Raw genomic sequence first — 17,002 nt, forward strand, 5'->3', positions numbered from 1 at the left:
TGGCACCCCCATCCCTCCAGCCTCTCAGGCCAGGACCTAGGAGGCATCCTTGGCTCCTCTTGCTTCATCCTTGATTCATCGAAAGATTTGTCCTCTTATTTTCTGTCCTATATCCCATCTATCAGCAAGTCCCGGACTCTGCCGCTACAGGATACGAATCCAGCCCCTTCTCCCCACCACTGCCACACTCTCATCTAAATCACCAGTACGTTTTTCTCCTGAAACAGTGCAAAAGGCTCTTAAGTGGTCCTCGGGGCTCCTGTCCGGGCTCTTGCTAACCCATTCTCCGAGGAGCCAGAGCGATCTTTGTAAAGCATTAATCAGATGTCTCACTTTCTTAAAACGCTCCACTGGCTTCCCTTGCACTTAGAATCACCTTCAAATTCCTCATCACAGCTCCAAGGCATGACCTGAACCCACCACCTCCTGTCCTCCCGCCTTCCTCCTGCCTCCTACGCATTGTCTTCCGGCCCCACTGGGGCTCTGCACCTGGGAGGCCTTGGCCCTTGCCCCGCCCCTTTCCCCCAGAGTGCCCTGTAGATCAAAGGTAACCTCCCCAAGAAGCCTTCCCTCACCACCCTGAACAAATATGTCCTCTCCTTCCATCACGTTTGGCCTGGTAGCCTATTTTATTTTCTTCAGGCACTTATCACTAAAATGCCCTTACTTGTTCTGTATTTATTGTCTATCTCCCCACTAGAATGTACACTCCATGAGAGCAGAGACTTTATCTTGTTCAGGGCTGTATCCCCACAATCTAGAACAGTGCCTGGGGCATAGTCAGTATTTAATAAATATTTGTTGAATAAAGAGCATCTTATAATCTCATATCACCCCACACAAAATTGACGTATGGCAATTCTGCAAAACTTAGAACCTTCCACATTATCCCCGGCTGATGGAAGCAGTGTCACTGTCGTGTCACCTAAACATTTCCAGTTCTCTGACTGAATAAAGAGGTACTCTTGGGATTCTACAAGTTCTACAATAATTTTGAAAACAAAATTTTTTTTCATTGTCCTGAGCATTTAAAACAAGTCATATGAGCATATTCTAGATCATCTACAGTGGTAGTAAACTCTGAAGCGTTCACTCCCTCTACTGTGCTAATATGCATCCTGGTCCCGATGGGATGGGGGATGGGAGTGAGAGGTGGGCATACTGCTTCTGGAAGAACCTACATATCCATCCACATCAAATGCAGACACTGAACTCCAAAGCTTTGGTTTTTAAAAAATTATGTATGTCACTCACCTCTGCTGGCCCTCAATCCACCTAACTTTAGCAAAAAGTAAAGACCAATGGTACAGAATAAATGAGACTCATGGCAATAATGGTTTAAAAGGCTGGGTTTTTTTCTTATGTGTTTAATTTTTTTTAAATTAATAACTAGGAAAATAACACTTATGTACATTCCTTTACATTGACAGAAAATATAAAATACTGGTCCCTGTACTAGAGAAAATCAATTCTATGGAATGTTTCCAAGACTGTTGGTTGGTACTGGTATTTCTGTGGTCATGTTGGCTTCTAAGTTATTAAGTTTATCAATTTATTAGATGTTTGCTCTTTTGTATATGGCAATATTGTATATTTACTTGAAACATCATTTATCTTTTGTTATAAAATTAGTTTTGTGTAGCCTTTGAGAATCCCATTTGCTGGGAAGATATTTAGTGCTAGGTGAGCAGGTGATACAAAGAGAATAAGTGAGAAATGCAAGAGGAATGGAGAACAAAGGGGACCCTTCCATCATTACGACTGAGAGGCGGGGCATAAGGGGGTTAAACACATGCTCTGGCATCAGGGAGAGCTCAGTACAGCCCTGGCCATTGCAAGTTCCATGACCTGGGGCAAGTTATTTAACATCCCTGTGCTTGGTTTCCTCATCTATAAAATAGGAACAGTGAGTACTTATCACATGGGGTAGATGTGAAAGTAAAGCTGTTGTCAGTGACCCTGGCACATAGTGGATGCTCAGTAAGTACTACAAGGTTGACATTCGTTCTTGATTTGCTCAGGATCTTTGCTTCTTGCCTTTATCTCTGTTCAGACCCCAGAGTCTGCCATGTGGTCGTCTTATGCAAGAAGCCATTTATTTACTGGCTGTGAATGATCTAACTGAATAAACAGAAGGCTGAGATCCACATTGTGTGTTGCCACTGACTAGCTGTATAATCTCAGAGAACTCTCTTAACCTCTTTTCTTCTTTAAAAGAGAGATGGATGAAGCTTGGGATAGGAATATGCTTTAAGGTTTAAAATATTATTCAAGTGAAAATGGGCAAATGGGAATGCAGAGGTGTTGTGAAGTCATGAAGATTTGTAAAGTATTCATTGTTGCTGGGTCTTTTCTGTTGGGGGATGCCTTTAAATTCTGCCATGAGCATCACCCCATCCATTTTAACATGTGGTCTCTGTGAAGGAAGCACAGCCTCTCCGTGTCTGTTGGTTGGGTACCCCTGCCCACGTGGCAAAGGCTAACGAAATGCATGGTGAGGAGAGCCTGCCCCGTTAACTTTGTTTTCCGTGTGCTTACTAGGTGTCACCAACCCACAGTCACCCGGTGGGCACAGGAGAGCAGAGACAGCACACTCACACCGTCTTGTCCTCCCCACCCAGAGGGACGGTCAGCCTAAGGTATGACTGCTTGAAACCCCACACGCCTCCTCTCCAGGGAATTAACTGAAAAGTAGAACAGCGAGGAAAAGAGAAACCAGAGATACAATCTTCGTAAAATTCCCCTGAAATGGATGAAACACCCTTTCCTTTGTTCCCATGGTTTTCCCCATCTATTAACTCTTGATAAAGATTTGTTATTTTTCTGGGGTCACAGTTTACAGTAAGTTTTCTTGCAGAATAGGTAATGTTGATTACAGGGTCTCTTTAAAGCCATGTTGCATGAACGTCTGCATGAAATGAAGTACAAAATAGAGTTTTTAACCCAGATTAAGGAGGACCTCTCCAGGATTCCCTTAACCAGAAGACTAGAAATTTGAGAAGCAAGAGAGCATTTGAAAGTACATATTTAAAAACTTGAAAGAATAATGCTCTCTACTGGTATTTCTTGTATTTACTTATTTAATTCAGTGTTATGCAGATGCCCAAATGGACATGTCTACAAACGGACAAATAGAAGCTGAAGAGTACTGGAAGTACTATTAAGTAGCAAATTTTAACAGTTCAGTGTAGTGGCTGTGAAAACATCCCACACAGGTTAATGGCTGAACCTAGAGAGACGCCCTACTATGTTTCCTAACTTTTTCTAGATTTTTCCAGGGATTTTGAGTCCTCCAAAGAATGCCCATTGAATCCCTCACACTGAATACTGTTTCCTGGCCTGTCTTACAGGAAGCCCCGGGGAGAGGGCAAGAAGTGCCGGAAGGTGTACGGCATGGAGAACCGTGACATGTGGTGCACGGCCTGCCGCTGGAAGAAGGCCTGCCAGCGGTTCATTGACTAATGCACAGGCCCCTGACCATCACCCAGACACTCCTGCCCTCGACTTGTGCTGAGGGTGTCGGAAAGCGCTTTTCCTTCTGAACAAAACACACTTGAAACCCAGGGAAAGCACTTCCGGGAACCTTGGTGAAATCACAGCAAAAAACAAAAAAGGTCACCACCCTCACTGTTTTTGCTGAGAACCCAGCCGAGAGCAGCTGTAACTACTTTTTTCCTTAAAAAATCAACTTTTTTTTTTTTTGCTGTATGTCTAGCTCTGAAAACTGTGGACTTCTGTAGCAATCGAACCAACCAAGCCCATTTTTTCTGGAAAGGAGGCCTATTTTGATAACCTTTCTGGATAATGCCGTTTCTGAGATTTTTTTTTTTTTGACACTTAAAAAAAAAGCTACATGTTATTCAGTAGCATTTGTACAAAGAGCGATACCTGTTTTCATTGTGAATAGTCTTTTGCCTGTTCTCCATCGGACTTCTGGGAGCAGTCCACATCATGATGTGTTGCCAGGAAACGGCAGCACTCTGGGTATCTTTTCTATGTCTTTTTTGTTTGTTTGTTTTGTTTTAAAGAATGGCCCCAAACTGAACCACGGTAGAGCTATTAGCTTGAAGGGCCCAGGAGGGCATAAGCTTGAAAAAAGATTGACAATGGACATCACCAGCAGACTTCAGCCCCAGCTGAGTTCAGGACATCCCGCTGTCACTGTTGGGAAACGTCTGGGAGTCTTCCTCGGAAGCCTTCCCTGAGGGGTGGCCCGGCCCACTCTCTCCCGGCCACAATGCACTCAAGACCTGGCACGCATTGCCACCTGGGTAAGCCTCAAAGCTTCCTTCAGGGATGCGACGCCAGCCATAGCTCGGATCTCTTCATCACTGCTTATCTGACAGTTGTTGCCAGGTCAGTGGCTCATCAGGCCTTCCTTCCCTCAAAACGCCACCGCTGACTGTTTTCAGAAAAGGTAGAGAACTCCAGACCATCCCGGCAGGTGTGCTTTACACAGCAGAGCACAGCCTCCACGTCCCCATCTGTTCAGAAAGTTATGTGAGGTCAACATCCATTCTGAGTGCACTTTTATAGGTTTTATGCTTTAGCATGTCTGGGAGATGGGTTAATGAACAATGTAAAGATTATATGGGGAAAAGGAAGGTCCAAACCTTTATTTTTCTTATCAAAATATTGGAGCTATTCATTAAGAATTTGCTCAGAAGGGAACATACAGAACACCAAAAGGAAAATGCGTGTTGGTATAGGAATCTCTCCATTTAATAGGACCAGGGTTTGCACTGTGTTCCATTTATTAGACTTTCTAGCGTGGTATTTGTTTGTTTGTCCGTCTTGGTGGTAGTGGTGCGGGGACAGGGGAGTAGTTGTCAAGCCCTATAAATAAGCTCATTCTCTGTCTACCCTACTCTTGATTGCCCTGCTAAAGTTATTCCTCCTATACCTATGCAAAGAAGTAAGAGCACCTTATAGGATGCACTGTGTCGGGACGGGGGGCCTAGGATCAGCCATAGGAATGTTAAATGAAATTGCACAGAGCAAAGTTTAATATATTTAGAGATTGTACATACGCTTTTTTTTGAAAGAGTAGAAGTCATCTAGTCATAAGAACTATCCTCTTTTTTTTTATTAAGCAAGGGAAAAAGAAGGAGGTTCTACAGTGTAACAAACATCTGCAATCTGTGCATTCATATATTTTGGCAATTTTATTTTTTAAACTCTCACATGACATTTGAAGCATTATTCCTTGAAAGAGATCCTGTTTTCCTCCTTCATTTACTTTTTTCTTTAAAAACACTTATTTTAAGAGCAGAGAAAGAGCTTCATTTAATATCACATCGTGATTACCAATCAATACAGCACCAGCTATAATGTATGTTTGAGCATTAACAAAGTCAGCCAGGAAAGGGTTTTTTAAGTGCAGAAACGTATTTGCATCCTCTACCCCAGCCTGTCTTTTCTCCTCCCTGGTGTCTTGTCGCTTCACCCACAAGCATCTCTGCTGGGAGGTGATGCTCTGGCCTGGTCCAGAAGGCCCTGCACTGTGGCTGGATTGCCCAGTGGCCACGGTCAGTCCAAGGCTGGTGAGCCATTTCAGCAGGCTCACCGTGGACTTCAGTGATGGTTGGGGTGCAGTAGTGGAGCAGAGGGTTTTCTCTTCAGCAAAGTTCCATGGCCCTTGATCCTTGGATTAAGTCACTGATCAAAAGAGATTAAAGCGATGAGGGGCTAAATCCATCCCCTACTCCCAGCACTTTGGGACACAAGGAGGGAGAGATGGTGGCTGTGGAGCAATCCTAGAGTGAGGCTCTGTGGCTCTGCCCCCAGAGGTACAGCCCGTGACTAGTGCTAGGCTCTGGCCTGGCTGAGCCAAGCTCAGTCCTTGCCTGGGTATTAGCCAATGCACCGATACAAGCAAAGGGTAGAGCTGGATGCAGCTTCCTTGGGATTTCTTCTCCTTTCTAAAGCCTTCTTCACACACACTCTCTGCATCTCACACTCACGCGGGGCTCCTTTCTGCTGGCCAGCCCGGGGCTCTGTGTGTCCTCTTCTCTAGCTCTGAGGTGGGCACAGACCCTCAGTACTTCCTGCACACAGACACTGATTGCCTGTACCAAGGCATGTAATGACTAGGGAACTACCAAGCTTCACCTGCCTGGCCTTGAAGAAAAGGGATGACACTTCTTTTAAGCCACCCAGAAAGCTACAAATTGCAATATACAGCACTGATTATAAATGCTAAAATTAAAAAAAAAATGTAGAGCTATTTTGTTACATTTTGGAACTAAATGAAGTGCCAAATCAAGTCCAAGATTTGTTTTATGCCTCCTCTTTTTTTTTTTAAAGGTTTTCTGATGTGGACCATTTTTAACGTCTTTATTTAATTTGTTACAGTATTGCTTCTGTTTTATGTTTTGGTTTTTTGGCCCCAAGGCATGTGGGATCTTAGCTCCCCAACCAGGGATTGAAGCCACACCCCCTGCATTGGAAGGCAAAGTCTTAACCACTGGACCACCAGGGAAGTCCCTGTTTTATGCCTTCTCTGTGGTACCACGTTCTTTTCTGTGTTCATTTGGCAGGTGGAGGGGAGTACGGGTGGGAAGGGAAGCCCCAGGGCATGTGGCTGCTTGACCAAAGCCTCGCCCATCACGGGCACCTGTCTGTGCAAAAGGAACGGCAATGCAGTGGGTTCTGGTCCCAGAGCCTTTCTAAAGAAGGCGTGTGGTAGCCTTTGACTTTTCTCTCCCCGTTACCCTTTCCTTCAGAAAAGATTTCTCATCTCTCTCCAAAGAAGGCATTTCCTGGTGATGGACAGGCTTCTCCAGATAGCTGCACAGCAGAGAGCAGTCATTTTAAGCCTTAGTTCTTCCCAGAGAATGTGCAACCAATTTATGGGAGGCAGTGTGACCACCTGGAGGAAACACCCGGGTAGCAAGTGGGTGGGGAGCCAGAGAGGAGATACAGGAGGGCTGTGGACACCTGGCTCGGGCTCACCATGCTAGTGCTGATCAGCTGGTGGTGACTGTCCCTGGGCACCTCCGAGGGAGCTGCCAGGTTCCCGCTCTGGGAGCAGCTGATTGAAACAAGGAGAGAGCTCCTTTGCGGGAAGCACTCAGGCCAGGGATGCAGGACTGCCGTGCGCATCTCCGGTGGGCACAGACTGCTCTCCTCCTCACTTGCTGGGAAGTTTCCTCCCTTGTTTGGCAAAAGCCAGTGTCGGGAAGAGGGCAGTGGGTTTCTGAGCAGGAATGTGCGTGCCTGTCAGCAGCTCCGTGCACCAACAGGGTGGGTGCCCTTTATGAGACGATCCTTTGTCCAGGCATAACTGTGTTGCAGATGAACACTTTCAATATGATGTGTGTTACAGTTCTTGGGCTTTCCAACAAAACTTTAAAAAAAATAGTTACATGTATGTTGCAAAAGATTTCTGAAACTGACATGCCCTCTATCAAATTTCAAGATCACGTAAGTTGAAGTCCACTGTCGCTGGTGTCACACTAAGCCACACTTGAAAGCAGCCCTGGGTTCTGAATTAGCCGGCACTGCTAAAACCCATTTCCGCCTTCATCCGACTTCATTGGAAAAGGAAAGCGCAGCATTCACTTGGGAATGTTTAGAGAAAAGTGACAGAACCTGTACATAGGGGAGAGAATACCTTGAGAATAGTAGCAAAATACTGTAAAAAATATTCTTTTCCTCAGGGAAAACTAAAGGGTATGTGAAAAATAGATCTGGAGGATCCTAAGACTAGAAAGGTTTTTATTATCTCCAGCATCTTTTCTAGTCAGAACAGTTTTTGTTTGTTTGTTTGTTTGTTTTTTAATGAACACGATACCATTTCAAGACAAATTGCCATGAACTGGACAGCACCGACTTTTTGAGGTGTGGAGGAATGCTCTATGAAACAGAACAGTTTCTTTGTTCCTTAGACCTGCATTCGAAGGCTGACCTCTGAACCACAGCACAGTCCCTGGTGGGTTTTCACAGACTCATGTAAGGCTGTTTGTGAATGTAATTATGAATATGACACCTTGGTGTTCCTTTTTATAATCAGCCGGTTGGATGACTGGTTATTAGCTGAATTCTATAGGTGAGGGACGTGAAAGACGTGCATTTTACTTTAACAGCAGGTTAAGGAGCAAACTTCCATGGACTTTTGTGGACAAGGTGCTGCTTTTTCTCATGACCCTGTAGAATTTCTGTCAACCACATCAACTGTAGCTCTGACCTGTATGAACGCAGGGAAGAATTTGTGCATACAAATGAGTGGAAACTGAGCACGATTCATGAATATGGATGAGGATGTGGATCATTTTGGAGAAAGCGCTGGGCACACGGGTCAACTGGAAATTTGATTTCTCTAAGAAAATAACCCAACCAGCAGCACACACGCTTTCCCTGTTCCCCATACCTGTGGGAATTCCTCCAGAGCGGAACTGTTTCCTTCTGTCTTTTGCATTGTAACTAGTCAAACCGGAAGTCAGTAAATAAAACGAGCTTAGCACTTTTAGGTACCAATTGTATCACTAAGTAATGCACACCACCAGAGCAAGAAAGTATAAAATGCATTTAAAACCGACTGGTTTGCTTATTGTGACTGACTTTGAAAAAGTCCAGATCCAATCAATGATATACATGCTTTAAAAGGTGTATCTATCATAGGACCAGAAATCAAAACGGGAATTTTACTTCTGGTCCTGTTTTGTAAATAGTTCCTTTTTTTTTTTTTTTAAGACAATCTCATGTTTTATAACTTTTCTTGTGAGTCTGAGAATCACAATGGTAATGTGTTGTTGCAAAATGTAATCTTAAATACAATAATAATTATAACTTAATTTTCCAAATAAGACAAGAAATATACTGCATAGGCTTCTACAATTCTGAGAGATGTGACACTTTTATAATAAGCATTAGTACTTCTCAAGTTAACAGAACTGGAAATATTTTACAAGATGCAGTGTTTTGTAATCACAAAGAACATGAACATTTTGTGGGAAATGACCTTGGTTTTATACATTGTAGCTTATTTTTTAAAATACAATATTTTACCAGACAGGAAGTGTTAATATTATAAGCAATTCCTGCTCTCCAAACAAAGGGCTATGCCTCTTTTAAGCAAGCGTTCTGATGCATATCTTTTCAATTAACCCTCTGCAGCAAGGGTAGAAATGCAGATCAGCTGGAAGATTATTACAAGAGAATCAAGATGGCAACAGCTACTCCATTTATCTTTACCAGTGTGTTTTCAAAGTATTTTTTGGGGAAAAAAAAAAACTTTAAGAATCATCTTATGTATCTTAAATCTTTAAAATGTTAATAGATATGCTTATAGGCAATGGGAGAAATATACTTGTAAATTCTTTAGTGTAAAATGATAGATTCCTGTCACAAGGACAAACTTATTCCTCAACCTACCAGAACCACAAAGCTGCTTTTAACTAGCAAGTATCATTTGATGGAAATTTCTAAAATCATGGTTTGTAAACCCAAAGATAGAATTCTTAGGTAATCAGTGATGTTTAAAATAATTTTGTCCCCAGCACTAACTAAATAACTTTAAATTCCTTACCAGAACAAGTGCTTGATTTTTCACATGAAGAATTCACAGACAGGCAAGTCTGAGATCAGAAAGTCACTGTATTCCCAAGAGTCGGGAAACAAGGAAGGCAGCCATGGAGAGTTGATTAACCGTACAAATAATTTTGAGCTTTGCCAAAACCATTTCATAATGCTCTACAGTTTTTTCTAGCCCACTCACTGTTAAAGCAAGAAAGCATCTTTTCTTTCTAAGATTTCGGTAATTCAAAAGCTAGACTAATTAGTCAAGTATGCAGATAACATCAAAAGAAAAGCTGGGATAGAATGGTCGTACACCCGTTGGGCAACCCCTGTAAGGTGGTCAGAGGGTCACTCTGACTTTGCTTTCTAACAGGCTTTAGAATCTGCACACATGAGAGCTAGAAATGCATGGAGTTGGGAGAAAATGTATACAGCCTCATCTCTGAGATGAAGCAGCCCAAATCTCCATCTTCATTCTCTTGGAATATCTCTAATGTTGGCATTAAAAGTTCCCAAGAAGTGTTTATTGCTGCATGGTTTTGAACCAAATGAGTCTTGCTTCCTATTTAAATAGAAGCCTCCTAATCCTTTCTAAGCAGATGCCTTGGAAAGAACAGGCAGATTCTGTAAATGAGCGGTTCAGATCAGGCAGAAGAAGGACACTAAAGAATGACGGAGATCATGGTGAAGAGGACACACACCCCCTTTAAAGGGGGATCCCAGCCCTAGACAATCAGAACCATACAGAAATCAGGCCTGGGGCTGCTAGATCTTCTGACTTGGAAATATAATGTTACCTGACAAGCTAAACTCAGATTCTTGGCCAACGGTGTGCAGACCAAAGAGAACCTGTATGTGGGCAGATGCAGCCTTTGGCCACCAGTTTCAACTGTTGGGAAAAGCAGATTTCACCCTCCATAGCCATCAGTTCAAGTTCTTCCATCAGCCCTACAAACTCACACATTGGTACCATCTGGGCAACTAAAATCAAAGAAGGGAAAGAGGCCAGTTCTCCCCAGAAATCATTCTCATGGAAGACTTGAAGATAAAAATACAATATCCTTAAACTAGCCTCTGATCAAAATATACTGAAGCGTTATTCAGCTGTCACTCTGCCTCCTGGCGTGCCCGGGCCAGGCCCCAAAGCATGGAATGACTGTAATCCTAACTTTCTTACTGTTTTAACTGCCGTGACCACTGTGATGAGGGCTGGCAAAGAACAGCCTTGTGCCTTTGGAGAAGGCAGCCAGGAGCCCCTGCAGTTTAAGATAGCATACATTGCCTCCTTGTGCCAAAGCCCTTTGCCAACCCTTCCACACCCCCTCCCACTCCATCCTGTCCCATGAGTTTGCATCCCAGGATAAAAGTTCCTTTGTTTCACCTCTGACATGGCAAAATCCTTGCTTCAGAACTGGTAGGTACTTAGGTATTTTAGAATGTCCAGTAACCTCAAAATGGAGTTTTTCCACGTAGAAAACCTTAACACCTTTCCCTGAGGGCAGAGACAAAATGGGAATAAATGTGTCATGGAAAAAATTAGACGTTGCTTCCTTCATTTGGATGAACTAAGTTATTTTAGACTGTGTCTTACACCAGAGTCCTGATGGTGTTGGGATAATCACTAACCCTTTCACATATATGAGAAAGTATGTCTCTTTCAGATACATGACTTCATTTGACCTTCCCTAGAACCCAGTGTAAAATAAGAATATTTAAGATTACCATCACCACCTCCAAGGCCAACCTGGTTCAAGTGGTCTTCAACCTGTGACTCGGCCTCATTACTGCCTGGAGGAGGAGGGAAAGAGCATGTGTAAGAGCTGGCTCAGACCTCAGTCTTCCAGAATGACTCCAGATCTGAGAAGACCCAGGGACCCATGTTCTTCACCCATCCTTACAATCCAGGTACTTCAGCATAGAAATAAAGAGCCCACTCATTCACATTGTCAAATGCACACTCAATCACCCCTGAATTTATCCCTTTAGGGTACCTACCAGACCCCTATTCCCTAGACTCCAACTATCTAAGTGATTAATTATAGGAGTTGATTAGCTGGTGCAATGTTCTGAGTAAAACTTTTGACTCCTTGGAAAAAAAGTTATTTTGCCGCTAACATTCAACATTTGTTATCCATGTAAACTTATATTGATGCCCCCAAATTTGAAAACAGCTCAAATTTACAATTTGTAATGATCAAATTGAAAAATACTGTCAACTCAATGTTGGAAACACCCGGTAATATGGTTAGGTCAAGTTTAAATATGAATACAATTTAAACAACATTGGCAGTGCCTGAGATTTCTGTCATTCTGAGTGATTAAAAGGTTGACCAGTCCCTGAACGGATTTCATCTTCCCCTTCTCCCATCAGCTCACAGGTTTCACATCCTGAGTTTAGGGTAAAGCCCCTCACAAGTTTAGTCATGGGGCCTACACCTTTTTGGCCCATCACCTGCTTCATTAACAGGCTTTTTGATAAAAAATACTTTTATTATGTTTCAAAAGCAATACAGTGCTGGAGGAAGAAACAGTGAGCTTTCCTCCTCTGCTGGAAAAGAAGCCCATTTTGCAGTGGTAAGCACCAATGCCATGATAGTGGCAGGACTTCAAAGGACCCAAGCTCTAGGGAAGAAGAAAGAAGCTACCACTCAAAAAAAAAAAAAAAACAACTATAGATTTTTGAAAGAAGGTGGAGATTATGAATTCAACACTTAAACTGTAGTCCTTGTTTCTTAAAAATATTCTTTCCTATTGAGCACCATCCACATAATTATTAACTGCCATCTTCCAAAGGAAAGATCCCCTTTATTTATATTATGAAAGTGTTAAAAATTAATTCTCAAGTCTGATTAACCGTTACATTTACATACTTACTAGGGGCAATTCTCTAAATTTTTAATTCAGAAAAATTAGCCAGGGGAGCAAGTAGCAACTCCTGAAAAAGGCAACAGCACTATCATTAAAGAAAGTAATATTCTTTAAAAAAAAAAGTGGCTCATTTAGTTTCTTCTGAATTCTCTTTACGTCTCTGACTAAAGAGGAAAAACCAGCATTCAGAAGAAGAAATTGAGCGTTAAGGGAGAGAAAGGACAGTTCCCATTCTAGTTACTAGTCTTGTTTTCCCATCTTGGCAACCACCTGAATTCGCTAGTAAAATGTTACCCTCTCCTCTTTGCCTTTATCCGCCCAAGCCAGAGGCCATGCTGTTATGTATGTTTGCTTCCAGAAGCCCCGGATGAAACATTTTTGCTTCTGTGTTCCTGATCTCTCAGTCTTCAGTTAAGGTCCAAGGGAATAAATATTACCAGGACTGGTATGTTAGGCTTAGTCTATGAGGCTACACCCTTCCTTCCGGGAAATGCTTCCATTTGTCTGAACAGTTTTGGGTGATCATTCAGAGAGCAGGTCGGTCAGCAGACAACCTGCCACGCTCATCACAAAAGATTTGGTCAGACTCACTGATAAAGAATGACAAGGCAGATACCTAATCCTTTCACTTTGACTCAAAGCCCCCCTCCCAAGTCCCCTACCCCACCGGTCCCCTCCAGAGCAAAGCCAATGGAGTGATCAGGGCAGAGGAAGAGAGCTTCACGTTCATTGCTCTAGGCCCTGACCTCTGCCCAGGATTACAGAGCATGAAAATGGAATTGACATTTATTGTGTGAAAAGGTAGTGGCTCCTGCAGGGTATAATTGTTTTAAGTTTATATTTATGCAAAGAGAAAACTCATCCAGTCTGCTCGTGTTGTGAAGCACGTGTCTCTCACCCTGGTGGAGCCCCCTTCCCATGTTTTGGGCACAGATGGCCGAGACAGAAAGGAAAGAGGCAGAGCTTTGGGGGCCAGTGGCTTTAGAGATGGGATTACCCCTCAGGGATATACAGTGTAGCATAATCCATAAACTACTCCCACCCAAGGGAAATTAAAAAAAAAAAAACAACGGATGCATCACGGGGTGTACTTCCCTGGCGGTCCAGTGGTTAAGACTCTGCTCTTCCAACGAGACATGTGTTCGATCCCTGGTCCCTGGTTAGGGAACTAAGATCCTGTGTGCCGTGTGGTACGGCCAAAAAAAAAAGATGCATCACTTTGCAGATTACAAATGCTTGCTTTGCTTATGCCTTTTCCCCTACACTCTGCTAATTGGAAAGCAATGACTGTGACTTGACCAAGCCCTGTGATGATAGCAAAGCTTCTTCTTCCAAAGTATCCCGACTGTTTGGGGGAACCTCTGTGATCACTGGTAGAAAGCTTTAGAATAGATTTAGATTTTTAGGGAAGAACTCAATACGCCCCAAATATACTAATTCTGTGACTTCAATAACTGAAAATGTCCTGGGTGTAAAATAACCCAGGCATGCGGATCATATACGTTTTTTTAAAATGTCATTAATCAGTATTTTCCTACAACATGCCCTTAAATTCCTATTTTTATAGTTAATGGTTGGACGATAGTCAGCCATTGAAACATAAGCTCTCTGGAATAACCAGACACTAGTGTAGTTTCCAAAGTGTTTCATGTATCAAAATCTATATACTTAGAGGAAGAACTCAGGATAAGAAAAAATCGCTAGGTCCCAAAGGGTTTGTAACTATCATCAAATACAACAGCCGAGTGGCCTGCGGTCATCTTTTTCAAATGAGGGAGCCGGGGAGTGAGAGAACCACAGTCAATACAAGACCTCTGTTGCCCTTCATCCATGATAGGGTTTAAAAACATGCTACTTTTAAGAATTAAGCCATCTTTCAAATTGTTTTCTACACCAAATCTAACCTATTAAAATGAAATTATAAAATAGCTAAAATGGGGTATTTAATGGAAATTGCTGAGAGTAGAAAGCATTGCTTTTTAGTGCCTGCTAGACAAAAAAGAGAAAGACAGAAGAAGCAACCCTTCCTGTACGATGCGGGTGTTAACGTGGCCGGCATTAACTCGGAATCGGGCACTAATTCAAAAGCAATGAGGCAATGCTCTCCAATTTTTAGAGATTTTTCAAAATGCAATCTTACCACCATTCGGAGGTAAGTACTGGCTTAACAAAAGTCTTTAATATTAGTGAATGAATGTAAAAAGTTACAAACTATGCATTTTCAAAGAGTAATGTTATTTTGTATCCAATCCAAGTCAATTTTTCTCATAGAGACTTACCACAACTGCAAATTGTTCAAAACACATTTGAATGCATGTCATTACGGGGTTGTAGGACTTCCATCTACTTAGTTCTAGCTGATATTTTTAAAGACAGTGCATTGAAATTTCAGGCTCTAAACAAATTCAGCCATGAAGTGAATAAAGGAGAAATGGTTTATATTTTACTTCTTCAGCAGAAATGGGAAATGTGGGCTGTTACAAAAATGGGCCCAGTTCTTTTAAAGGTGACTGTTCTAGTAACACTGGATTAACAAGCAAACAAAACTACATGAAGTTAATGAGTATTGCCTTGGATGAATATAGCATAGGTTGTGTCTATTGTGTTTTAAGTCGCAATCTAAGGAAAAAAACTATTCTCCAAAGGGTTTGGATTATATAGTTTTGAAGAACAAAACATAAAAATATTGTCCAGCAAAGCAAAATCATTGGTCTTTTTTTCAAAGTTATTTGGAGATCATTACTTGTATTTTTTGGAAAGTCCATATAAAACATACACACATTTCTTCAGCCCTCTTAGATTTTGTATTTCCTTGAAACCTTTTTCCCTAATAATTTATCTTTGCTCCTTAATCAGTACTTTCCTACATTACTCAGCATGAAAAAAATTCTTTCCTTCATCTGACAATGTTGAAATAAAGAACTCCATTTCTCTGCCATTCCGGATCTCTTCTGTGTCCACTGAGAAAGTTTCTCAGCTGTTTGTATGTAAAATATGGAAAAACACACTTCTAAACCTGGTACTTGTGGTTATACTGGATATGTTTGCTACCTATTTAGAAGTTATTGGGGGTGGGGATGTGTCTTTTTATATGATTTTTAGCCAAATTCAGATGTTCTGATACTACATTTCTGAATACCTATCCGACTGTAAATACAGCCTGAGAAGGTTCAGGTTAATAAACCTTTTATGTGACTGTTCCTCAGCCATGCTCCTTGCCAGCTTTGGGCACCTTGTACATAGATCTGTCGAATGTTTAAATGATGTTGTTTTTCTAAATGCTGTTCTCTAAAACAACTTTTTGAATGTTTTTTTGCTTTCCATTGTTTGGGACTTTGTGTGTTGGTTAAACAAAAAATGTTTCCTAAATATTTAACACCAGGAAAACTATTTCAAATAAACTGGTGCTAATTGAAAGAGAAGAAAAATTTCAGATGGAAGATTTACAATATAAAATGTTGACACCAGTTAAAGTAAACTGCACTTTCCCAAGGGGACAGCTGGCATCTACCTGCAATGGGCATCACAAGGACCACTGAATGTTTACAGTTTCTGTGGCCCATTTAAGCATAAAATATAGAAATGGTGCTGTCCCCCCAGAGTTGAGGATTTGCTACGTTGGTCCTATGGAAGCATTTAAGTAGAAGTAAAGGTCTGTAGTAAGAATCACTTTAGTAATAGTCTTCTGGTCTTTGGACTTTCATGTTCTGTAATGCTTAGCTGTAACAATGAATATGGTGTTGCAATCTAGTCTGACGTCCTCGTTGCCCTGTATTTCCTGCGTGTATGGTTCTACCTTGGGTTGCACTGGCACGTGCCGAGCCAGAACACTGGACTTTCAGGAAGACCATTCTGACTTCTACGGTGTCCACACACATGCATTGAAACGCACTTGTAACTGGTTAATTACCATGAAGTCTAACTTCCACTTAATAAAAGTTTTTGTGTATCTGCTTCTACTTGGGGGCTGTTTATTTGAGTAAAGGATAACTAACTGGTATCCAAGAAAGGTTCACAGGGGCTAGAGGGTTTGAGGTTTCACTTACAGTTGTAAAAATAATTTAAAACCAAAGGGATATCTTCCCCATATCAACTGCTCACCATCAAGGCTATTTTTAGAAACATGTTGTAGGTACATCTCTCATCTAAAGCAGTGGTCCCCAACCTTTTTGGCACCAGGGACCAGTTTCGTGGAAGACAATTTTTCCACAGACAGGGTTGGGGAGGGAGGGGGTTGGGGAGGGAGGTAATGCGAGTGATGGGGGGGATGGTTCATGGTAATGCTAGCGATGGGAAGCGGCAGATGAAGCTTTGCTGGATCCCGCCACTCACCTCTTGCTGTGCAGCCCGGTTCCTAACAGGCCGCAGACTGGTACCGGTCCGAGGCCCAGGGATTGGAGACCCCTGGTCTAGAGTTCAGCCCTGATAATTACAACTCAAACCCATTCCCTTGGCAATGACTGCCCAGATGCATTAGCTGCTCATGCAACGCCGCTGGTCCTGTTGCCTGGGTCATGTAAACACAAGCTGGCAAACAGAGGAAAGGCGATGTCTATTCTGATGCCAAGCCAGCCTGGAGACCTTCCTCTAGACCAAGGCCATGTCCACTAGAACT

The 17,002-nt window shown here is 42.3% G+C and overlaps 1 protein-coding gene across 2 annotated transcripts in view; it reads left to right on the forward strand.

Annotated features, from left to right (window-relative positions):
• The window catches only part of ZNF704 (zinc finger protein 704), a 249,524-nt gene extending 233,178 nt beyond the window's left edge, over positions 1–16,346 (forward strand). For both annotated transcript variants that reach the window (XM_057532049.1, XM_057532048.1), the window contains exons 8-9: positions 2,542–2,639; positions 3,351–16,346. In XM_057532049.1, coding sequence (XP_057388032.1) covers positions 2,542–2,639; positions 3,351–3,462 — 210 coding nt within the window. In that variant the 3' untranslated portion in view covers positions 3,463–16,346. The remainder of the gene's footprint in view (positions 1–2,541; positions 2,640–3,350) is intronic.
• The last annotated feature ends 656 nt before the right edge of the window (positions 16,347–17,002 follow it).

This window comes from Balaenoptera acutorostrata, chromosome 17 (genome assembly GCF_949987535.1).
Source record: "Balaenoptera acutorostrata chromosome 17, mBalAcu1.1, whole genome shotgun sequence".
NCBI classification, from domain to species: Eukaryota; Metazoa; Chordata; class Mammalia; order Artiodactyla; family Balaenopteridae; genus Balaenoptera; species Balaenoptera acutorostrata.